At 46.1% G+C, this 23803-nt stretch overlaps 1 protein-coding gene across 1 annotated transcript in view; it reads right to left on the bottom strand.

Moving 5' to 3' along the window:
- HPSE2 (heparanase 2 (inactive)) overlaps nucleotides 1-23803 on the bottom strand; it is a 104086-nt gene that overhangs the window by 68928 nt on the left and 11355 nt on the right. Inside the window, exon 3 of the mRNA XM_058810733.1 lies at nucleotides 22073-22234. Coding sequence (XP_058666716.1) covers nucleotides 22073-22234 — 162 coding nt within the window. The remainder of the gene's footprint in view (nucleotides 1-22072; nucleotides 22235-23803) is intronic.

Here is a 23803-nt window from a genome sequence, read left to right as displayed (position 1 = left end):
TTTCAGAGCTCTCCTGACTCTTCTTTCTTATCTCTACCTGTAAGCTTGGAAAATTATTTTTCTCCTCTATTTATTTGAAACCAAACTGTGCATATTTACATCCATGATCACTTTGCTCAAAAACTGTACAAGTGGAAGTGCCACCCATCTTGGGACTCAAGGATGGGGTTATCCAGATGCCTAAGGACAGACACAAGGCCCCCAGTCCAGCCTCCCTCTGCTTCTCCCCAAACTGCACCAGGGCAACACAGGCTGGGCAGCAACACAACTGCCAGTGGCAAGTGCTGGAGGAACAAGAGTCACCCTCCCATCAAAACTGGGAATGCTGATGCACCCAGTGCACTTTGAGGAGTACTGTCTGTCTGTCTGTCTGTACACACAGGATGGCATAAATCCCCCAAACTGCTCCAGACAGGTGTACAAGAAACCACATCATCCCACCACATCATCCTGGCTATATAAGCCAGACACAGTTGAGAAGGGAGTACCCCACATCCCTCATTTCTTCCCAAGAAGTCAAGAGACTCTGAATTAGAGGACAGGCATAGAAGATGCTCAAAGTGCATATGGATAGCACATTTTGTAGAATTTGGTGCTGGTACATAACCTAATTTTTTGTCTTGCTCTATGTAGATACACATTGATAGAGCAGTGAAACTTCAAACCTCCCTTCCAGGGACAGCCACACCCCAGGGAGCAACTCTGGAGACTTTAAAAGGGCAAAGCCTGGAGGGCTGCTGTGCCAAGTGCTGTATCATGCATGGAAAAATGATACAACAGACCAGCTCTTGGCAAAGACATGAAAGGCCCTCTAGGCTACCCAGCAGAATACACTGACAAATGTTTCTCAGAGACACCACTGGATACCTGAGCACTGGACATCACATGGAATTACAACCAGTTACTGAGGCTTGGAGTGCTCACAATGAGTCCTGACACAGCTCATCATTCCATGCAGCACCCCTGCTGCTCACACTGAGGGACCTGGGAAACCTTGCCACGGAGGCAAAGAAGGGAAGGTGTTTCCCAAATGTTATTTTATGTAAATATGATAAAAGTTTCCCCAGAGAGTACAGGAGGGGTAGAAAGTGGCTCATTGCACACACAATACAGTGATGTTGCAAACATAGAGCAACTCTGATGCACCAGATGTGCTCTGTGCATATCCAGATGTGCTCCTGTTAATTCTCTAGTATTCCCCAGCTGCACTTGTGACTCATCAGCTCACATGCCAGAGTAGCTCCCAAGCTGTGAGATCCCCACGGCACACTTGGGTGACACAGGCTGAGGGATTTCTCGGGCACCTATGGAGTGATTCTGTCCTCCCAGGGAGCAGAGCACCCTTCCTGCTGGTGCACAAAGGCACCACATTTCTCATGGGGCAGCATTTGAGGGCAAGAGTAGCTCTGCTTTATCCTATCAAGGTCAAAGCTAAAAGCACTGTATTGAAATATGGAGAGTAACATGGAAGTAGCATAAGGGATGCAGAGTTAACAACTGCCTGAATCTGAGATTCATGATTTGCTGTTAGCTGATTTCTTCCCCATGGTATCACCCGGTCATTCAGGTTGAGAATGGGTTGTAGCCAAAAATCCTTTGCCAGAACATGCTCTGAAGAAATAACCTCAGTTTGGAATACAGCCTGTGAATATCTGCTTGCTCAGTTCCAGCAAAATACTGAAGGGAAATGAATCTTCAAATAATTTCTGGTCCCTCCTACTCTTTTTCCAGTTGCTCAGTTTGGAGATGGTAACGCACAAATTCCACTATTTCTCTCCTCCTCTGTCATCTGCTCAGGAGCCTACTCTATGCTTGCTCACAGCAACACTGATGCTCACACTTCTGTCCAGAAAGCCTGGTGTTCACATCTCCATGTGTAAAAGGAAAGATTGCTTGTTACAAACCCAAAACTTTTGCTATGTGTTTCTTTTTTTCCTGATTTACCTTTCCAGATCAGACAACTCCACTAATGTATTAAGCTTCCCATCAATTTCCATAGGACTCAAGACACAGTTACCCTCTAGCAACCCAAACATCTTCAACTGTGTGCTGAGGTCAGGCTCCAGGCCAGCAGAATAAACACATTAGGGAGGGGGAGCAGAACCATGCCCACATCCAGAAGGTACCCCAGCAGGATTTTGGGATGGGTTTTGGGCTTCCATTCTATGCTTGGGCCAGCCCTGGAAGGTCAAATGGAGGTGATGCTCTCCAACAAGCCAGGGAGTGAAGAAAAAAAGCCAGGTACCCACTGTCATCCAGCAAGCAGAGTTACAGGAGGCACCTATGCCTTTCTTTCATGATGCCAGTACTCAGCTCCTGGCAGGAGCTTGGAGGGATTTTACCATTTGGCCAAGCACAAAGCCAGAAGGACAGGAGCAAGCAGGAGGATGTGTGAGTGAAGAACATCCCTGCCTGTCCCACAGTCTGCAGTGAGTCATCAGTCATGGCTTGTGCCAGATTTCCTAGTGACAATTCTGCTGGTGGAATGCTCCTGGCTCAGGAAGCCCTAGCACAGGTCTCATGGCACGTTAATCCACCACATAGATCTGAGTAGCATATAAACACCATCATCTTCACCACTGCTTGGCACATCATAAATACAACTGCTTGAAGCTGGCTGTTGGACACTCATCCAAGCAATGGTGCTGTAAATTCAGAGGGCAGGAGAGTCTGCACAGGAACAGCTCAGGAGAGAGCAGGAGACAGCTGTTTCATTTCTACTTCTTACAGAAAAATATTTCCATGAAGTGTAATGTTTGGAAAATGTCTAACAACCCAGTTCATGCTTTCTACAGATTATGTGGATTTAGCATTTCTGTTGTCTATACTGGGATAGATGAATAGAGAGATAAAAGGAGGCATGAAAATATAAGACAGTTGGAATGCAGGAGAATCCACAGAATGTGCGAAAAATGTAGGAAAAACTAAATAAAAGAGGAAAAGACAAATGAGATATTGTCAAGGCAGCCAGTGAAGCAGCAGGGTCCCAGTTCAGAGGTGGAATCATTAAACGACAAGTGAGGCAGCTCTTACGAAAAGCCTACGTGATTTTTTAACCCTGGAATTCACTAGGGGGAGTGTGTGGTCAAGGGTGAATGCCAGAATAAAAAGGGAATGTGTTGGGAGTTCAGTCACCCCAGAACAGGGGCTCAGGGAATGGGGTGGCTTCTGCACCAGCCACACCCAGGACATGTCCCCCAGCAGCTGGGAAGGAAAGGTGGGAGGCACTCACCCTGCCTTGCACCCAGCAGCAGCTCTGGGAGAGCTCGCTGACTTCCAGAGTCACGACCAAACACCACGGCCCTCTAAGGGAGAAGCAGTAAAAATGCCACAGAGTAAAATCTGGTGAATTTGTGTTTTACCTGGGGAAAACTATTAAACCTTCCTCCCTTTCCTTCTCCAACTTGTCACAAAATTCTGGGATCCTGATCCAGAAAAGCCACTGTGCCAACCCAGCAACTTCCACACCAGTCTTTCAGTCCTTCCACATCCCAAGTGCGAGTGAGCAGCAAACAGACAAATGTCAGAGCAACCCTGTCCACCCTCTGCTCTTCTCTGCTGCAAAGAGGGATGGGAGGATACAGATCCTCATGGAGACCTGTGCTGAAAAGGGATGGAGGAGCCCAGCAAGGAAGCACAAAGATCAAGCAGAAAAAGGAATTGCCTGTGAGCAAGTTCACAACACAAAGGGCCTTCCTACTGATCCTGATGGAAAATAGTCCCATGTAGGAAAGGAATGTAAAGGACTAGGACAGTCTGACAGGGATTTCCAAAGTATGCATGCTTGTACAGAGCAGCCTGTGCATGTGCAACAATCCTAATCCTAAACCTCTGTGGACAGACCAGGACACACACTCCAACTCCTCCTTGAGATCCTGCATTTCCTTCAAGTGCACTAAAAGCAATTGCAGCAGACATGTACAGTTGTCCATCCAAAATTCCTCAAGTGTCCAATCCCTTGCACATAAAGTATCAGTGATTTCCAGGCAAGGAACAACTCAAGGCTCCTATGCATGGGGGCATATCCTACATTTCCAGACATTTGGCAGCTCCTCAAGATTCCTGCATCTGTGGACACATCTGGGCTTCCCAGACATGGGGCAGTAGAGTTTCTGTGCACGCACAGCAGCATGCAAGGCCAGGAGACACATGAATTCCCCCAAGTCTGGCTAGACAGTGACAGACAAGAGAACACATGTGGGGAAACCTGGACAGTTGGTCATGTGAAGAGCAGACTAGCCCAGAGCAGCCAGCAGAGGAAGCTGATGGCACCAGAGGTGAAAGGCAGGCATGGAAGCTTGGGTTCTTTTCCTCACATCATCTGCTGGAGGGCAAGCTGGCACTTTTATCTCTTGGGGACAGGAATGCAAAACTTGTGCTGCTTCTGGACTGTCCTGTCCTCAGAAAGAGAAACACGAGGCATGGAGCTACTCCCAGTCCCCGTGGGGCTGCCAGAAATAACACAAACCTAACATCTCGCACCAGCTGGCGAAGAGGACTAATCTGGCTTCAGGAACTGCTTGAAAGAGAGCCAAGCCTCCCATCCAGTTCTTATGGCCCCCTCCACCTCCCTCCAGACCCAGTTCCTTTTCTGGCATGCTGGTGTCCTCAGTGCTCAGCTGACAGCAAGCTGCTCCTCGCTCGCCGCCCCGCCCTGCCGAGTATTCCTTGGTGGGGCTCCTCCACTTCTCCCATCCCGCACACAGAACAACCAGCCCTGCCTCTGTGGTGGCCACGCCAGAGGCTGCTGGGGCAGGGGACATGGCAGGAAGCCCCATCTGTCCCTCCATGCTGGTCCCTGTCATTGCTGCTGCACCTCTTCCCTTGAATTAGGCATCTCAAGAGATTCGCTGCAAATGAACCTGCATTTCTCTCCCTTCTATCAACAACCTGTGTCTCTTTTGAGCCTCCAGCTGTAAGATCTGAACTCCTCTGTAGAAAAGGAGCTTGGTCATTTTTAAAGTATTTTTAAAATTTCTTTTTAAAATGCAATATAATGACCAGAGCAGATATATCAACAACATAATAACTAGATTTGTCTGCATTTACAATGAGAGTGCTGAGACACTGGCACAGTTTGCCCAGAGAAATTGTGGATGCCCCATCCCTAAAAGTAATCATGATTAGGTTGGGTGGGGCTCTGAGCAACATGGTTTAGTGGAAGGTATCCCTGCCCATAACAGGTGGATTGGACAAGATGACCTTTAAAAGGTCCCTTCCAGCCTAAAGCATTCCATGATTCCATGATTCTTGATTCATTTCAACCAGCAGCCTGCAAGATAATGAAAAAGAGTGGTTTTGACAGTCACATAAATTATTGCAACTAATCCAGTCCTTTTTCAGTGATACTGCATAGCCCAAACCAACAGCTGTGAAGCACAATTTAAATTAGATGCTGGTGCAAACATAAGGGTTTATTTTCATGAATGCCATACACCTTGACTCTGTTCCTGCCACCACATCCCTCCCTGCAGCACTGCCTCACTGCGGTTTCTGCATTAGAAAAGCTGTGTTAAGAATATGTGAGAAAGCAATTTTTTCGTGACTCAACACAAAAGAAGGAGGCTGGCACTCTCAAGAGGCTGCATGTAAATGAGTCCAAAGGCTTTGTGTTTCAGAAAGAAAAGAGAAGTCCAAAAATTTAATTTTAGAAGGGCAAGACACTGATGGAAAGATACCCTGCGTTACAAGTGGACAGAGCTGGGCAGAGCTAAACTCAAAACATTCCAAGCCTGATTTGGTCTGCAAGGTTCCTATCTCCTTCTGTCACACATTATTAAACACAGATCAAAAACAGGATCTAGGATTACAGAACACACTGGACTCAGGACATCAGAAGACACCTGTCCTATAAATAGGAATCATTTGCCAATTCAGAGCAACACACACATGTTTGGCAACCTCTCAGCCAATAAACGCAGAAGCCACAACTTCAGAATTATCCAAGTGCTATTATTTAAATGAGAAACAATGGTTTATATCACCATGGCTTAACTCCTTATTTCCCAAATTCTCATTATGCATGTCTGTGCTGAATCACACCAAAAATTCACCCTTCCCAAAATTAGTCCATTGTCAATTTGGAAAATTGCCCTTTTTTTTTGTTTTTTTGGGTTTTTTTTGTTTTGTTTTGTTTTGTTTTGTTTTTTTAGAATAGAGCAGAAAAACAACAACAACAAAAAAGCAGAACTTTATGTTTGGAACTGTTGAATTGGTGCTTTTGATTTCTTCAATAGATTTTTGCCTGCATCCCAACACCCCCAGATTTCAACTTCAAATCTTCAAAGTCGATTCAGCCACTTAGATTATACCAATTTTGCATGGCAAAATGCTCAAGAACACCAGTTTGGGATTTTGAACAGAGTTACAATGCTGGCCTCCAGTTTGTTGACACTTGGGTTTCTAGGAAAAATTAGCAGGAACACGTGCAAGGGTGTGTGTAAGGGAACAACGTGAAGCGCTGCTTCCAAACAGGTGCAGCCGATTATCTCAGGCAACGCTGGGCAGGAAAAGAAACACTGTTTTCTTCACAAATTTTAAGAGCACTAAAAACTTCCAGATAATGGGAAGTCCCTGAAGCTTTTAGAAAGTGTTTTCTCATACTCCATACCTGGTATGACAGCTGCTTCTTTGCAGCTATGGGGAGTTGTGGTTTTCCATTTGTGAAAATTCAAGTGAAATCTATCATTTTTTGGAAAGACCCTAAGTCCTGGTGTTCTCAAATATCTTTACAGGTTGAACATTTGGAAAGGATCCAAGACTCCAATCAGAGCCTGAATATGTGGAAATATTTAACTCTCTAAGAAACAGTATATAAAATAAGCTGTTTCTCTGCTTGATGACTATTTCAGGATTGACTAATTACTTGTCATGATGCCAAACACCACAGAGATGGCTCAAGAGGATAATTTCTGAAACTTGAATTTGTCAAAGGAAGACTATTTCTGTGTCAAAACCCTATATCTGGAAATTTATATACAGCAAGATCATAAATGAAGTTTTGGACACCCAAGGTCAAGTTATTTAATGAAATACCAGCTAAATCTTTTTTGGGAGGTAGAATGAACAAGCTTTAAAATAAAGAAGGAAAACAAAGACTACTGTATCAAACACAGGTTCCTCCTGGGGAAGCACTCACATTTCAGATAATTGGTCTCTGGATCTTCTTTCAGGGAAGGATTTGGTGGCAGGGAGCAAAGACTCCCCGCTGTCCTGGTCAGCACATCAGCTCCTCCCTGGGGGTGGTTGTAGCAAGGAGATGTAGCTGAGGTTTCCTAAATTCAGGCACCTCTGTCCGAAAAACCCTGACCTAAACTTCGTCTTTCTTCTCATACCAAAGCACATCACATCAAGGCCAGGCAGGGGCTAAATTCACCCCCTATTTTAATGGGAAGAGAACCAGAGCCCATAGTCCAAGCTCAGCTTTGCTTCCAGCTGAGTGACATTTATCAGCAAAGGCTAAAAAATTCAGTTTGGTTTCAGGACTATTTCATTCCTGCCATCACCTATTATCTAGGAGGCACAACTCTCGTGTTGCACATTTATACAGGTTATAAGGATAGAAAGGACCATTCTCAGCATTACAAATCTGCACATTATTTCTCCAAGGTTGTCCTGCACTAGGTTCTAAATCCCAGTTTCCTTTTTTGCCTTTTTTCTCTAATGTTTCAAGATATTTCCCTTGACGTTTTCTTCCTCTTGTTGATACTTGTACATTATTAAGTTTCTTTTTCATTTTTCTTAAGTAGATGGGTATTAGTGAAATCTTATTCACTAATTTCCAGGATTTGGTCATGTTTACTGCTCTTTTATGAATCCCAATCATATGGCATTTTGGCTAAAATGGGCATAAGAGTTGGACATGGCGCCCAGCACTGCTTCCCAATACCATTTCCAATGTCAGAGCATCCCTCTGGCCCTCAGAGGGCTCTGGGTGCACCTGTCCCCCCAGATGCTGCTCTGCCCATGTGGCTTATGCTTACCAAGCTATTTGCAACATCCCAAACTCCTTTTTATTTATCTGCTTCCACCTCAAATTTAGCATTTTCTTTTTAGTCCTGTGAAGTCCAAATCTATACTGAGTATCAAAGCACATGAACTTTAGTTCACCTGTAAAACAATCAGATGCCAGTCCCAAGTTCAGAGCTGTACAGAGCTCTCTGTCTCAGGAGCTTGCCAAAGGCAAGCAGCAGATTTTAGACCAGTGCCCTGACACACCATGTGGGATAACCAAAGGCTTTGGCACCAAAGGCACACAACAAAGATGCAGCAGCTGCTAGAGAGAGCAGCTTTGTCTGTTTAACATTTTACCATTGAAAAATAACCTTTTACTTGTCACTAGTGTTACAAGGGATCTGCACCAGGTGGAGGTGGGTGTTGTGTGGGGTTTGGGGAGCTTTCACCAGTGCCCGTAGTGGCTGGAGCACAGCTCAGTAACAGCTGGCCAGTGAACTGAGCAGAGGGAAGAAAAGGGGGCTCAAGGCCCTATTAGCACCACGGGAGGGAGAATGAGAAGGATTTTGGAAGAGGAAGGAGCCAAGCAGAAGGGCACAAGGCTGAGATGAGGGTGGATAACCATCAGAACAGGCTGAGCTCCAGCGTGGCGGGAGGGGACAGCAGCACAGCAGCCAGTGTGTGGGAGAGGGAGAGAAGGAGCAGCATGAGCGTGTTATGAGGCCACAGGCAAGACACAGCTGTCAACCACAGCCCTGCAGAAAGGCATGAGAGGGATCAGCAGGGGAGACACACATGGAGTTTGGTTTTGGGCAGCCTGAGAACAGCAGGCAGCCATCCACCGTGGAGCTTATGTGGGATGTGCAAGGCTGGCTGGCAGAGGGAGGAAAGAGGTTCCTTCTGGGGCATTTCTCACTTCAGGTGGGTGAGCTGGGTCCAGACCAACACAGCAATCCAAGACCCTGAGGAAAGGAGACTGGAAAGGAGAGTCTCACGTTTAGACAGCAAAGGGGCAGGGGAAGGCACCGAATCCAGGAAAGAGGGAGACCTGTGTGACAGGGCTTTGAGTAACCTGGTCTAGAGGAAGATGTCCCTGCCCATGGCAAGGGGGGTGGAACTAAGTCATCTTTAAGGCCCCTTCCAACCCAAACCATCCTACAACTGTATGTGGAACACCATCAATCAGCAGCTCTAGAAATTCATTCCTCTGTGCCAGCCTTGCAAGGCACAGGAAGCAGCTGCAGCAAATCCTGACATCACCTGCAAAGTCTCCTCCTCCTTCTTCCACATTCACATGCTGAGGGGCTCGGAGGCTGGCAATGTGCCTGCCTGGCAGGAATGGTACAGAGCACCACAGGCAGCCTTCTCCCACCCAGCTCACCCAAGGCAGCATCCTCCCTTCTGTGCTCCCAAACGCCTTCCCTACAGACTTGCTCCTTGTTCCTCAGCACAGCTGGCAGAGCATCTTTCTCCACAGCCCACCCCAGCAGCATGAACTAAGGGTCCCAAACCTGCCTGCCTGCTTGTACAGCCTTTCCACATCAATCTGAGTCCCCATATCCACCCAAACTCTCCTGTCACTCCCCATCGCAGGAACAATGGAGCCCCAGCATCCTGCTCTTGCACCCGTGTCACCTTGGGGTGACAGAGCCAGTTCCCCCATACATGCACTCACAGGTAGCAATGCCCTTGCCCAGCAAGAAGAGAGAGACATAGGTTGAGTGCTGTATGTGTGAGGAAAAGCAGACAGCTCAGCAAGGCACTAGAGCTAAGCAGGTTGGAAGAGATGCTGTTCATGCCAGCAGGCTCAGACAGCAAGCCCTTGTGGCATAATCACCTAAATTAGGTGCATAAATTTAGGGGCATAGCCACCTAAATGCAAGGGCTCCAGAGCTACACACTTTTTCTGCTCTATGTGTACACCCCTATGGTTACAGTCTGCTACTAATGCAAGGACTGTCACTGCTCCCAGGTTTCTGTTCTGTGTAGTAGATAATACATAATGGTTTAGAGCCACAGTTTTCCTGTGCAAGTACGTGTTGAGAAGCACCTAGAAACTGTTATACAACGTCAAAATATTTCCAGAAGGACCCTCTGCACTTGGTATGACTGCTACTTTGTCAGACATCTAAGCAATTTCTTGGCCTGTGCCCCCCTACCTCCCCAAAAAGCCTCCAAACAAATCCCAGGACTGAATCAGTTTCCTCTCTTTAGAGGCTCCACTAAGTTTTTTCCTAAGATTCCCATTTTCTCTCCTTCTTTTTCTTTAAAAATATATAAATAGTCACATCGTCATATGAGACAAGTAGAGACTGACTCTTATGGGTAAAAAACAGATGTTTCCCAATCTTCCCTAACAAAGTAATATTTTATATATGGCTCTTCAATGGATTTATAGCCAATGAAGGGATGTTACAACATTAGCTCATGGAGGGGGTGGGTGATAAAAACTGGAAAGGAAGAGCCAGACAAGGAAAAAAGAAGCTATCCAGAGCGCTGCAATTGGAGAAGCATGACAAATGGGCAGCACAGTTTTAGAGGGCTTCGACAGCAAGGCAGATTGCCTGGCTGGGAGTGATTGTCCACAGCTGGAGCATCGCAGAGACCATCTGGTATTTCTTAAACATGCTTTCCCCAGGTGATCCAATTCTTGGAGTGCCCCAGCAAAGAGAGGAAAAAAAGGCCTGCGAGTCTCAGTCCCACTTCCAGAGTTTCCCTAATTAGTTAATAGAATTATATTTGAATGGTTTCAGTTTCTCCTACAAAACCTTTGTTTTTGCCACCTTTTCATCAGAGGAAAAAAAGAAAATTTAAACTCATGGAGGTTTTCATTTCTTTAAAAAAGTCGATGATTGTGTCTCTTGGCACAGCAATCCAATATAAAACTTAATGAAGTAAAGAGAGATCCAAAATTTCTTTTGAACACCTTGTAACCTCACTTTTCCCCCACCACTTTTAGCTGCACAAAGCATGCATATCCAGAGCTTCTCACGTTACTCTCCAACCCCCGTGTATCCATCCCCAGTATGAGCCTCTGAAAAAGCAGAGCATGGACTGCATGGGGGACTCCAGGACTCAAGGGGCTCTTACTTACAGGATTTTGACTCTTTTCTTAACTTGGAAAAAGTGTTAAAGAGTTTAATTAACTGTGCGTGCCGCACAGTCCCATCCGTGGAACAAGGAGGGCTGGCAGAGAAGCCAGTGCAACAATATTTGCTGCTGTCCTTGTGTTCCCCATAAGAGAGCCCTTTCCAGAGCCAGGAGCACTGGGAACCAGCTAAGGAAGAAAAGAGCAAGGGGTAAATAATAAATGAAGGGACAGATGGAAAAAGGGTTAGAGTGAGCAACCGGAGAAGCAGCGCTGGGAAGCAAACTGCGTTCCCAGCAGCAGGCAGTGCCCCCTCGGAGCAGCCTGGGGCAGCAGCCAGGGCCCAGCCACAGAGATTATCCCGCTGCTCCCCGCCAAACCAGGCTCACCAGCCACGCCTTTCCACTCCTCCTGCTCTCCCCAGCAGTTAGCCCAGCCACAAAGCTTTGGTCTGTCGGATGGATCCTGCACACCACAGTCCCACATCCCGGATCCCGGGCTGCAAGCTCCTCAGCAGCTTGCAAATACCACCCCTGCAAACACACAGGAATGGTGGCTGGAGGGATGAAACCAGTGATACTCCTACAAACGATAATCCTGCAGCAAAATGTCACAATTTGCCAGAGAAGTTTTTAAAAATGCTGAGAACTCACCAGGCACAGAGTTTCCTGCTCTGTCCACACAGGCATCTACCTTCCCCAAGTCTGTATTTGAGCCAAGTTAGTGGGATCGTAATCCCAGTCAAAAACACATACACAAGATGCTTCAACATCTCCAGTCTGAAAAAAATTCTAATGAAGTTATTGGGAAGAAAATACAGGGCAAAAGAAACCAAAGGAATATTTGAAGGGGATTTTGGTTGGGTTTTTTTTGTTTTGCTTTTAGATGATGGCTAAAGTCAGCATATTCCACCACCATGCTGGAAGGGGATTTTGGCAGGAAACCCATCCTTAGGCAGTGGTATAGATAGCAATAACAGAAGATAATATAGCCCATGATTGTAATGCCAAAGAAATAGCAACCAACTGCAAATTACAAAGTATAGAAAATTAATGCTGTATTTAAAAATCACGATGAAAAAATTCATGCCTTGCTGAGTTATGAGTGGAAATTTAAATATAGAGAAAAGAAGGGAAATGAAGAGACATAGCTGCACTATTTTGTGCACATGGTAAAATTATCAGTGTAACTATGAAAATATACATATAGGCACTCTGTAGTTATGAAAAAATATGATGATGAATTAATCATAAGAGGATTATATAATCACCATTTACTGATGACCAAGACATGAATTAGATAACATCTGCTTTAGATAAACACTATGAAATCACCTACCCTGGATAATTTGCACCTCCAAGTGCACTAAGGAGATCTGTGACCCGTTGATGCTAATTTTTAATAAATCTTGGAATGCCAAGTAATTCTAGAAGGGTAGGTGAGCCCTAACCCCATGCTGGTGCTTTGGCAGGACTTGCTGACCTAAGGACCAACAGCCAGTCAGGCTGACAGCAGAACTTGACAGAGTAATTAAAAGATAATATGCAAATCTACCAATAATTCATTATATTCATGTCTCAGCTAATTACCAGCCAGCATATGTTGTACACAATCGAGTCCTGTCTAACTGATGTTACAACTTGATTTAAGAACTTGCATTAATAGAAGTAATTTGCCATAAGTAGATGGACAGAAGTGGCCAATGAGACAAAAACCTATCCATTGTTTGCTTCCCATCCCACAGGACATTGTTTTTACCAATCATTCAGATAAATACAAGATCCTTTGAGGCAGCTTGCAGATAGCACAAATGAAGGTTAGTAAATAACGAACAAAACAGCCTTCATTTATCCTGTGATCCAATTTGTATGGCTAAATGGCCACCATCCAACCAAGAGTGCTTTAATTCAGCCAAGCACAAGATAATACACGTATGGAAAAACAATATAGAGCTTGTATCTCCAGGATGGAAAAGTCTGTCCTGCATGGCCACAGGACCGAGAAGGAGGTATGACAGGACTTTGGCAAAGTGAAGTTTGAGGAGCCAAATCTATTCAGCTTTTGAAAGAAAAATCCACAAGGTTTGACTCTACATGTAGGCATTACATAAGTGTGGGAGGTAAAGGGGTTTCTAACCTGGTGGTCAGAGGCAAAGCAAGTTCTGGGGGTTGAAAGTCAGAGTTAAGCGCGGTGCTGACAAAGAGAAAAAGTAACATTAGCCCAGCTGAGGATGAGAAACATCACACAAGAAGCTCTGGAGGATCTTGAGGCCCAGCATAAAAGCAGGGGGTGAAAGTCAGTAGAACAAAAGGCAGGTATAGAGACCGCCATGTAATGTAAGACTGGGAGGAGCCCGGACACTGGCACACCAGGGGTCTGCTTCAGGCTACAAAATCAGGGAGATTGGATGCATGGGCTTATTGGGAGCATCTGAAACACAGAACCTGCTGGTAATTAGGGACCTTTAACTGCCCACACATTTGCTGGGAAAGGAAGACATCAGACACTGCCTTGCTTCAAGTTCCTGGAATGCACCAATGAAAAAAAATTGAGAAAGAAGCGACAGGAACAAAACTAGCCAGGAGTCTCCTTGAGGTTTGATTCTCATCAGCAGAGAAAAACTGGGGAAAGCCATGAAGGTGGAAAACACCACAGGCAGGGAAGCCCAAAACGAGTGTTTGTACTTGTTTGAAAAACAACGGGAAATAGTGGCAGAATAAAAATACTGCTTTGTAAGGACAGAGGCTTCAGTAATCGGAGAGGGCTGGCAAGTGAGATTTTGCTCCAAATGAAAAAGGAGTTTGGGAAAGACAGTGTTTTGTAAACATAGAGCAAGATAAGGGAACAGATGTAAATTATCTTAACGCAGGGGTACAATTAGGGTAATTCACAGACTCCTCCGTGGCTTGAAGCTTGCAAAGGAGAAACGGCAACTCCATCAGGCTGATGTGGATGAACACAAAGGAGCATCAGGAGAGAGGGACAGAGCGAAGGAGCCGAGTGCTCCACAGAAACTGCTCCCAGCAGTGACTGCCAGTGGTTACCAGGAGACATTTGATAACTACATCGGTGGGAAGAGACAGACCAAAGAGTTCAGCACCTCCTGAGGAGGGAGAAAAGGTTAATAGATTGCTTTATGACACTGAACAAGCCACAAGCCCTTCCAAAGCTATTAGTGCGTGTCAGCCCTCCCCCTCTTCCACCAAAATCTGTTTTCTGTTAGGTTTATGTGTTTTCTTTATTCTCTACACAGCACCCAGAACTGGCTGGTTCTGGTAATGACATTACATATTATAATGCATGTATAACTGCTAATTTTAAGATTTGCAATTTATAAAATATCTTCTCTTGTGCAGCTAGTTAAATTGGACAGCAAATTGAATTTAATAAATCCTGAACACGTCACAAGAAGCCATATTTCCCACAGTTACAAAAACAATAACCAAATCAGATAATGAGAAAGCCAAAGTGTGGCTTAACAGACTAGAGGGTGTCACCTGAAAAAGAGATTCACCTTCATGACCTCTCTCACACACACACATGCTGTCAGCACAAAACGAGTTGTGAAACTACTAATTAGGGTAAGAGAAGGCAGGGGATCCCAGGGGTTTGGCTCACAGCTGTCTCAGGAAGCAAAGAGGTATAAATTGGACAGAATTTCACAATAGCCAACAACTCACAGAGTTAAAGCAGGAATGCTTAATGCTTTTTTTGGTTCAGACTTCACGAAAAGAAGGATAACATGAGGACCACAAAGTTAATGCAATTAAAAGAACCAGAGTAGAAGGGTAATGTATAGCAGCACCTTAGCAGAACAAAAACTACAGAAGTCTGATCTTTTAAAATAGGTGGAGGTCCGTCAGCAACTATCTGCAGGAATTCCTGGAAGATGAATGAGGTTCTAAAAGATCAGAAAAGGGCAAACATAGTGGCTATGTTCAACAGGCTGAAAAACCAAGGAAATTGCAGGCCAGCCAACATAACTTCAATTCCTGGAAAAATTTTGAAAGAAATCATCAAACAATCCATCTGCAAGGAAGGGCTGGAAGTAATAGCCCTGCCATGTGAAGGCAACCTGGCTTCTCTTTGATGGAGCAACAAGGTCTCGTGAGTGAGATAGAGGCAACAGATGTTCTGTACCTTTACTTTCTCAAGGCTTTACCTTCAGTTCTGTGCAACATTTTAATTAGAAAATTAGGAAAATAGAGTCAAGATTAAATTCCATGTGGGAAATGCACAGCTGGTTGGGAAATGGTACACAAAATTGCAGGCACGAACAAGCAATATTGTAAAAAAAAAGTCCATGATTATACAGACAGAAGTGTCATGCACCAGGTACATGAAATAACCCTGCTGCTTTTCTCAGTCAAGAAAGGCCTCAGCTACAATATTGGTCTCTTTTCAAGGCAATGCACTTAAAAAACATCCCAGATACGATGGAGAGAGCCCAAGGGACCCCAACAAAACCCAGAGCCACAAAAAAATTGTAGAGGGTTGAAAGGGATCTCAAGATGCAGAATCAGCTATGCATGTGTCATTCAACTTGAAAATAAAATGGACATGAGGAAAGAGCAAATGAAAGGCAGTTGTTCAGTGCAGAGAGCAAAAGTCTTCAGGGAAACATGATAACAAGCCTCAAATATGTAAAAGATTTCTGCAAAAAGAAAAGGAGTGCTGTAAGCTGTTCTCCATGTCCATGGGGAGAGGACATGCCATCATGGGCTTAAACTGAAGCAAGAGATTTTAAAAATACCAACTCCATGATGACACAGCTAATTACACCCCAGAACATCACTGCCATCACAGAAGGTTTGAAAACAAGGACAAAGCCACCTCATTTGAATCAGTCAACAGTGATGTCCCCACAGCCTGAGCAATGCTGGAGCCTGGCAGCTGAGCCCCAAGAGGCTGCAGGCTTTACATGGACGTGCCCAGGAACACAATATATTTCAGCTACAGCAAACTCCCTCAGAAGGCTGTGTAGTAAAAACAAACAGCCACTTTGTTTCAGAATGAGCTCATATAAACAACTGATAATGGCACAAAAACACACAGTTACCCGAGATTGTTTTCCAAGATTTATTTTTCCCAGCACTATTCCACTGGATCTGATCCCAAGATCTCAGAAGACACCTGCAAACTATCCTCAAAAGGTTGGCACCTCTGCTGTCATTAACTGTGGGCTTGGTGCAGACAGTGATTTAATGACATGACAGTTTTCCTGGCCCCCTCCTCCCAGGAAAGCCTCCTGTGTTTCACAGCAGCTCTCTCCCCCTCTTTCCCTCAGGAGCTGATGACATTATTGTGTTCCCTTTGATGATAGGACTTCCCCACCAGTACCCCAGTTGTGCTATTCAAGGTAACAAGTCCTGGGTAACTATTTCCACTGAGGTTTTAGCTTTGAATGCCACTTTTTTTTTTCTTTGAAGGGTTCAAGCCCCCCAGAGCTTGACTGACTTTCCAAGTGTACCAGCTGGTCACACAAAAGATATTGCCTCTTCCCAGACACCTTTCCCCAAGCAGAGACCAGGTACAGCTTTGCCATGGAAAAGGCTAGAAGATGCCCTCTTGAGGTCCTTTCTAGATCTATTTTGTACAGGGCTGTGGATAATGTGTGTGATGTAAGGGTCTGTGATGGACAGAAGGGCAGAAAGCTTGATGCCAAAGACACTCCCAGGCCTGCTAGAGAGCCCCAGGGCACACTGTCCTTGAAGGAAAGCTGGAGAGCCAGTGCAGTGCAGACATCCCTGTGCAGCAGCCAGTGAAACAGCTATGATGCAGATCACTGCTGTGCAGAACACGGAACACTGAGGTTTCTGATCTCAAACAAGATGCCAAAAAGGCAAAGAAGCTGTACTTAGCTTTGCCACAACCCTGTCAGGTACCATCTCACAAGGCGGCCCACTCTCCAATCCCATGCAGGTAGGTGTAGCTGGGGGATAAAACCCATCTGAGGAAAATTCCAGCAAAAATAACCACAGGCACCAAAAGCACACCCCACCTCATGACCTGCTTCCTACACACACCCTCTTGCAAGGGGCAGCCTCTGAGCCATGGTTGTCTCAGACCCAGCACTCCATGGGATGAGCCTCAGGCCCTACAAACACGTCCTGCTCAAGGACCACTGTCTCCCAGAGCCACAGCATTCAGCAGGAATCACAAAACCACCAGGGGAGGTTCACAAGTGCAGGAAACCCACATGCCACAGGTGCTCAACCTGAGCCCAGTGATTCCCGGCCAAACGACAAGTCCAACTGGGGCTCTCACTGCCTTTGGGGAGAAACAAAAAACCTATTTCTGCAGGACAGTATCTCAGTAGCAAGCTCTTCACACAGACACACTGCCCTTGGATCTGCTCTGTGCCTCCCACACGTGTGTTCTGCAGTAGCCTCACATAAACTCTGCTGCCCTACCCTCATTGTTCCACTCATCCCACAGTACACATCCCGCTCGTGAAAAGTGGATGTGCACTCTGTCACCACCACCATACACCCCAAACCACTTACCTTGGGCAAAGAGGGTCTCTGCAAGGCTGATAACCTTTCCAAAAGTAGACTTTTTCAAGGAAAAACCTCCCAGAGAGATCACAACTGCTGTTATGACAGTGTTTAAGCTATCTAATTAGTGATGGGGCAGTGGGATGCCAGCATAAAACTGATTGCAGTGTAGGACATAGACAGTGAAATGCACTCTCCAGCAGCTCTCTGCTTCATCTGAGTTTAGTCCCTTCCTTCCAGTTCTATCTGAGTTTAGTCCCTTCAAGTCTCTCTCAATGCTGTGGGGAAGGACACTGATAACACACTCAGAAGGATGTGACCACAGAGGGTCACCTGGGAACCTTACAAACTGTGTGGGGAGGGTCTGCCCCCTTAATCACCCCTTTTAGAGGCTGTGCTCTATGATATTACAGGATGGAGAGCTCCCAGCACACACCTTCCAGTATCTTCACTGGCTTCTCAGTGCAGCTGTGGTGTGGCAGGACAGGCCAGAGAGCTCTCATCATCAGTCTCTTGATGCAGTGAAGTAATGTGTCACAGTTTCAGGCAGAAGGCACAGTAGAAAGTTGTTTCTCCGTGTTTCAGAATGAGCAATGGGGCACTATTTTGTTTCCTCTGGATGGGGAATCCTAAAGAGAAATTTATAGTCTGTGCTTGTCTCTTGGGAAGCCACTGTTACAAAGGGGCCGGTTTTTCGCTTGCGTCTATGGACCTGAACAGTTCCCTCTTCCACAGGCTTAACAAGCTTCACTTGGGAACAGTGCAGAAACCTGTGGATGTCTAGTCTCTTAAACTACAAGGACAGCACACTGCCCCAGCCCAAACTGGCACCACAGGTGGAAGAATGTGGATTTATTCCGTTGGAGCTTGATGCTGCCCCACTCCCCACAAGCTCACTCTAAATCTGCATGCACACCGTGTCTCACTGCCCGGGGCAGCTCCTCACACCTCACCTGCTGCCAGCCCAAGGTTGTGCTTTCTGGCCCTCCCCCACCTCCACCCAGTTCCAGGGCTCCAAAATGACCCTCCTGTCACCTGAACATTTCTTCTGAGGGCTGCAAAGGATGGGAGCCTGCTGTGAAAATTGCAGCTTCTAGCCCAGCTGATACAAAACATAACAAGAATCACTGCTTGCTCTGTGAACAGCGAAGGAGCAAAGAAGTGTTTCTAGGGAAAGATCACTTCTCCTGCCTTGTCCCAGGGCAGGCTGAGCTCAGGGTTCCCAGAGCACAGCAGGCAGTGCTGTGCACTCCCCACACTGTACCACAGACTGAGCCAGGAGCACGAGAGATGCTGATCTGTGAAACGAGATACCCATCCCTGAGCACGGCAGGGAAACTGCAAAGATTAATAAACCTCAAAATATTTTACAACATTTAAATAGCATGGTCACAGATCAAAGGCAATTGTTCATGTCAGGGAGGCAGGCTCAATAAGCCTGGAAAGATCACATACAGAAAGCAGAGGCAAGATGCAAGAGAAAGCCTACAGACAGGAGCCGAGGAAGGCTCGACGAGAGAAACCAAAGTGGTCTAAGCCAGAGTCTCACATGTGTTCCTGGAGGAGTGAGAGCCAGAAAGACTGCCTGGTTTCACTCAGTCTCAGTTGTGTCTTAGCACAAAAACACACATTTCATTTTAAGACACCCTCTTACCTTGGAAGTACCTGCTGCTGTGAGCAGCTTAAATCCCAGTATAACACAGCCCTGCCTGATGCCTGAAATAAGGAGCACACTGGGAATTATGTCCAACTGGTGAATAGATTTGGAAAAGTCCTCAACTTACATTGATGCCACAGAGACTGCATGCCCTGCACTCTAAGAGCTTTCATTCCTAAACCCATGAGGGTACTGCTTGAAAGTTTGCTGGCAGAATCCATTGCCCACCCTTGCAGGTAGAGTGGGAGGCCTGAAAGTCTTTCAAATTGTTCATGTAACTATATTACCTGTGAGGAGGAGGAGGAGGAGGAAGAAGGGAATGGGACTTTTTATCCAGATCACTACAGTGGTAGTGGTAGTGATATGGGAATAAAAATGCCTCACAGTAGTATTTCTACTCTCAAGGTCTCCTAGAGGAGCTATCCCATCATAAAGCACCTTTATTCTCATATGACTTGGGCAAGATAGTCCATTGAAGAACTAGCAGTAGTAGGGACCCTCTCACCCAGAGGTGTGGCGTTCAATATTACAGAATCACAGAATCACAGAATCACAGAATCAATTAGGTTGGAAAAGACCTCTGAGATCATCGAGTCCAACCTATGACCAAACACCACCGTGTCCATTAGACCATGGCACCAAGTGCCAGTCTTTCCTTAAACACCTCCAGGGACAGTGACTCCACCACCCCCCTGGGAAGCCCACTCCCATATTTAATCACCCTTTTTGTGAAGAAATTCCTCCAAATGTCCAACCTCAGCTTTCCTGGTGCAGCTTGAGGCAATTTCCCCTTGTCCTGTCCCTGGCTGCCTGGCAGAAGAGGCCAAGCCCCACCTGGCTCCACCCTCCTGTCAGGGAGTTGCTGAGAATGAGAATTCTCATTGCTCCAGTCTGGGCTGGACACTGGAGGTCATCTGCAGCATGTGCACTGCATGAGGCCAAGTGACTCCTCAATACTTCCCTGGGGGAAATCCTGTTCTCAAGGATCCCATGGATACTCCATGGGGGAAACCCTGTTCTCATGGATACTCCATCCCTGCAAACTCAAGTCCTTCACTAGGGACTCCCTAAACCACATCTGCATTCTTACTCCTGCACCTTGCCTCAAGACCTGGACACTCCCTATAGCACTGTACAAACCCACCGTGCAGAACAAAAAGAAGTCCTCAAGCAAACTCTGTCTGATTGAATTTTGAAGGTAAGAAATGTCCTTCTGCAACAGATGTACAACCCCCTTTACCCACCCCAAACACCAGATCCATCACAGAGAAGGGAAATATTTACACAAGTTAGTAGAGTTCCAGTTAAATATTATGCTTAGCTGTCTAGAGACCATGTTCTCAGACTATGTCTATGAAATAAAAGATTAAACTTCATAACAATTATGAAGTTGTTCTGCTCACATTCAAAGGGAGTTAAAGAACATTAAAATAGTTCTTTGGGTAATATTCTGGTGAAATTGCTCTCTCCACCCTGGAGAGTTAGAACTAAAACCTTCTGAACTATACTGTAAACACACTTCGAAAGGCTAAGAGCTAAGCTGATAACCAGGTAGCACTTCTGCTCTGCAGGTTCTGTAAAAAATGTGAGCAATGCCAGAGAGCTTTTGAAGCAGCAAGGGAAGGAGGATAGGGGAGAGCAGCTTCACTTCTCGAGGGAAGTTTGTTTAGTGGAAAGTAAGCAAGTTGTCAGGGGAAAAGCTGACAATGTTGATTCCAGCAGTTGTACTGGGAATAAACAGCCAAGTGGATTACGTTACAGAGAATGAGAAACGGCTCTGAGGATCCCATTTAAATGCTGGGCCTTCAGGAACGATGCGACTCAGCTACAGGGCCCCGATATCCAGTGACCCCCTGGGCTGAGCCTTTCAACAGTGCTGGTGTCACCATCCCACCTCTGTGGGGTCCCCGAGAGCTCCAGCACAGCTGATGTCCCCAGGAGAGGCAGAGCTCACTGCTGAGCTTCAGGGCAGGGGCTGGGCACTGAAACAGGGGTGGCAGCAGAGTGGGGGAGGTTGTGCAGGACTGATTTGCCTCTCCCAGCCCAGCAGCAGGGGAGGGCCACCATGGGTTTTGCCATCTCCTCCCCAGACAGAGCACAGGGCCCTCTCTCCTGTAAAAATAAGATGCCTGCCTGCCTTTCACAAGAAAGGGACTAGTCAAGAGGAAAAGGGGGGTCTCATTTGATTTATTAGTCTCTTCCTCCTTCCCATCGTCTGTGGCTCATCCAGCTGTAGTGATAACGAGAAGAGATATGAGAGGACCCTCTTGGCTGCTGGGATACCATCCTTCTGCCCACTCACTGCCTGAAGACATCAGTCCTTTACAAGCACCATTAAATGTGTATCCAAAATGTGGCAGTCTCCTCCATCGAGATTCTATTCCCTGGATAATACAAACAGTTGCCAGAAAAAGAGTATCCTCTCATCTCTGTCTAGGCCATTATCCCTTTATATTTGCTCTTTAATATTTACTGGGTTCACACAAAGTGCATGCTCTGGAAAGAAAAAAAAATCAGCTGCAGCTTAAAGGACTCCAAATTTAGTAATTGCTGCAGCCCCATCGACGTGAACAGTTAGCAGGGAGATTTCTCCAGCACTTCACATGCCGTGGTATTCTGCTTAGGTCAGACTGTAGAAAATGTTCTGTTCAGGGGCACCAAATCTGGAGTGTTTGCATAGGTGCCAGCTGCAGAGGCCTTATGAGTCCACCTCCAGTTCCTTTCCCTCCCAATATCCAGTAACCCTGGTAGGAAACAGAGGCAGCCAGAGAGATGCTGATTCATACAGAGGCGAGGAACCCGAGGGTTTTAACACACCTGTAAGTTAGCAAGAACCAGACCCAGCTCCTGGCTCCAGAGCTGGTCTTGCAGCCTTACCTGTTAGTGTGAGGTTGCTGTATGTGTTTGAAAACTGCTCCTTTAACAAAACCAAGTGCATCTGAGCTGCCTTTTCCCTCTGTAGCTCCAACATTATGTCAGGATGCTGGGCGATCTTACAGCCTTTCTGCTTATCCAGGGCAATGTCGCTGCGAACAATGTCTACAGCAAAAGGGAAAGAAAAGAGGGAGATGGCCAAACCTCAGCTTTCATTTTCGCCAGATGCCTGGATCAGCTCCAGCCCATATGACAGTCACACAATCATCACTCGGCAAGAGCAACCCAATAAAGGGATCCAAACCCCCTGGATCCACCTATCAAATGACCCTCCCCAGCCCAAGTCTCCTTTTCTCCCACACAAAGCTCAAGTTATATGCTCACAGAATGTCCAGACCCTTCCATCCTTCACCTGCCTTGCTGTTGGTCTCTTACAACGCTGACCCTTCCCTTGTAGGAGAGTGCAAAATCTCCCAACATTTATATTACAACCCTGTTAACATGTGTATTTGACACTAAATAATGAGAAAATATTAAATCCCATTCCAGTAACCCCTGGCTTCCACTTAACCTTGCCTGTCAAAGAGGTGATGAAGAAGGCTTGTTCTCACCTTGTTTATCCTCACTGCAGCTATCACAGGTCAGCATGGCTTATGACTCTGAACAAGTGTCTGTATCCTTCTAATGCCTGACATTCAGGAGGCAGAAGGATTATCCAACAACTGTTTTCTCTTCATACAAGCATTTTCTAAGTCATAATTGTGAGACAAGAATATAATAGTCCCTACCCTAGAACCACTCAGCTGCTGGGGAAAGGGAATGATGGAGTAGCAAGGCAGAACAAAAATCAAGTAAGATCTGGCAGTCTAAGCAGAGGTGAGTGGTGCAAACTAGTCCTTGCTAGGTTCCTTATCAGTTCAATAAACTCTGTAACATGTTCAGATCCACAGGCACCAGATGCTGTCTATTTCTTACAAAACCTCAGGCGGCCAGCTCTGATAAGCAATGATTGAAGCTGGAATTCTTCCACCACATTGCATAAAGACACTTTGCCTCACAAGGCTGATCTTTGCTTGGTTCAGTTCCCATCTTCCCATCTAGCTAGAAGCTGCTGAAGAAGCTTGTTGTCAGAAGAGAGTCACACCTTACTCCACACACAGAGTCCAGCTCCTTTATTGTTACACACATTGAGAAACACCAAAATTGCTTCCAAAAGTCATGCTCCTGTTTCTCAGGTTCAGCAAACTTAGGTTCAAAGCTCTGCTGTATCTTGGGCTGGCAGGGAACTGCCTCCAAACGTGGTGGAGGATTGGAAGCCACATTATCTTCCTGTCTCTGAGCCCCGTCCTGGAGTCACAACACATTTTTGTCCAGGCTGTGTTCTACCCCTTTTCTGTGTAGTTTGGGATGAGTAGAGCTTCTCTAAAGGCTGTCTGAAACAGACTGCTCAGAATGTCAATGTCATTAAAGTACCCATGGTCTGTAGTTAGCCATGTGAGTTCTCCCCTCCACCCACAGCTAGCATACTCAGGAGTGGATACTGGGCAGCATCCAGATACCATGAAAATATGGTTCAATATTTCCACACCCAGCACAAGGGCATCAGTGAGATGGAGCAAGAGGAAGGACTAATGCTCCTCTGCTGCTAATGAGCATGGACCCTCACCTGTGTGCTTTAGTGCACATTCTCTTGGGTAGGCACTGAGTGAGACTTGGGGCTATCCAACCTTTGCC

The sequence above is a fragment of the Ammospiza caudacuta genome, chromosome 9 (assembly GCF_027887145.1).
Source record: "Ammospiza caudacuta isolate bAmmCau1 chromosome 9, bAmmCau1.pri, whole genome shotgun sequence".
NCBI classification, from domain to species: domain Eukaryota; kingdom Metazoa; phylum Chordata; class Aves; order Passeriformes; family Passerellidae; genus Ammospiza; species Ammospiza caudacuta.
This window is presented reverse-complemented; position numbering and strand designations above follow the sequence as displayed.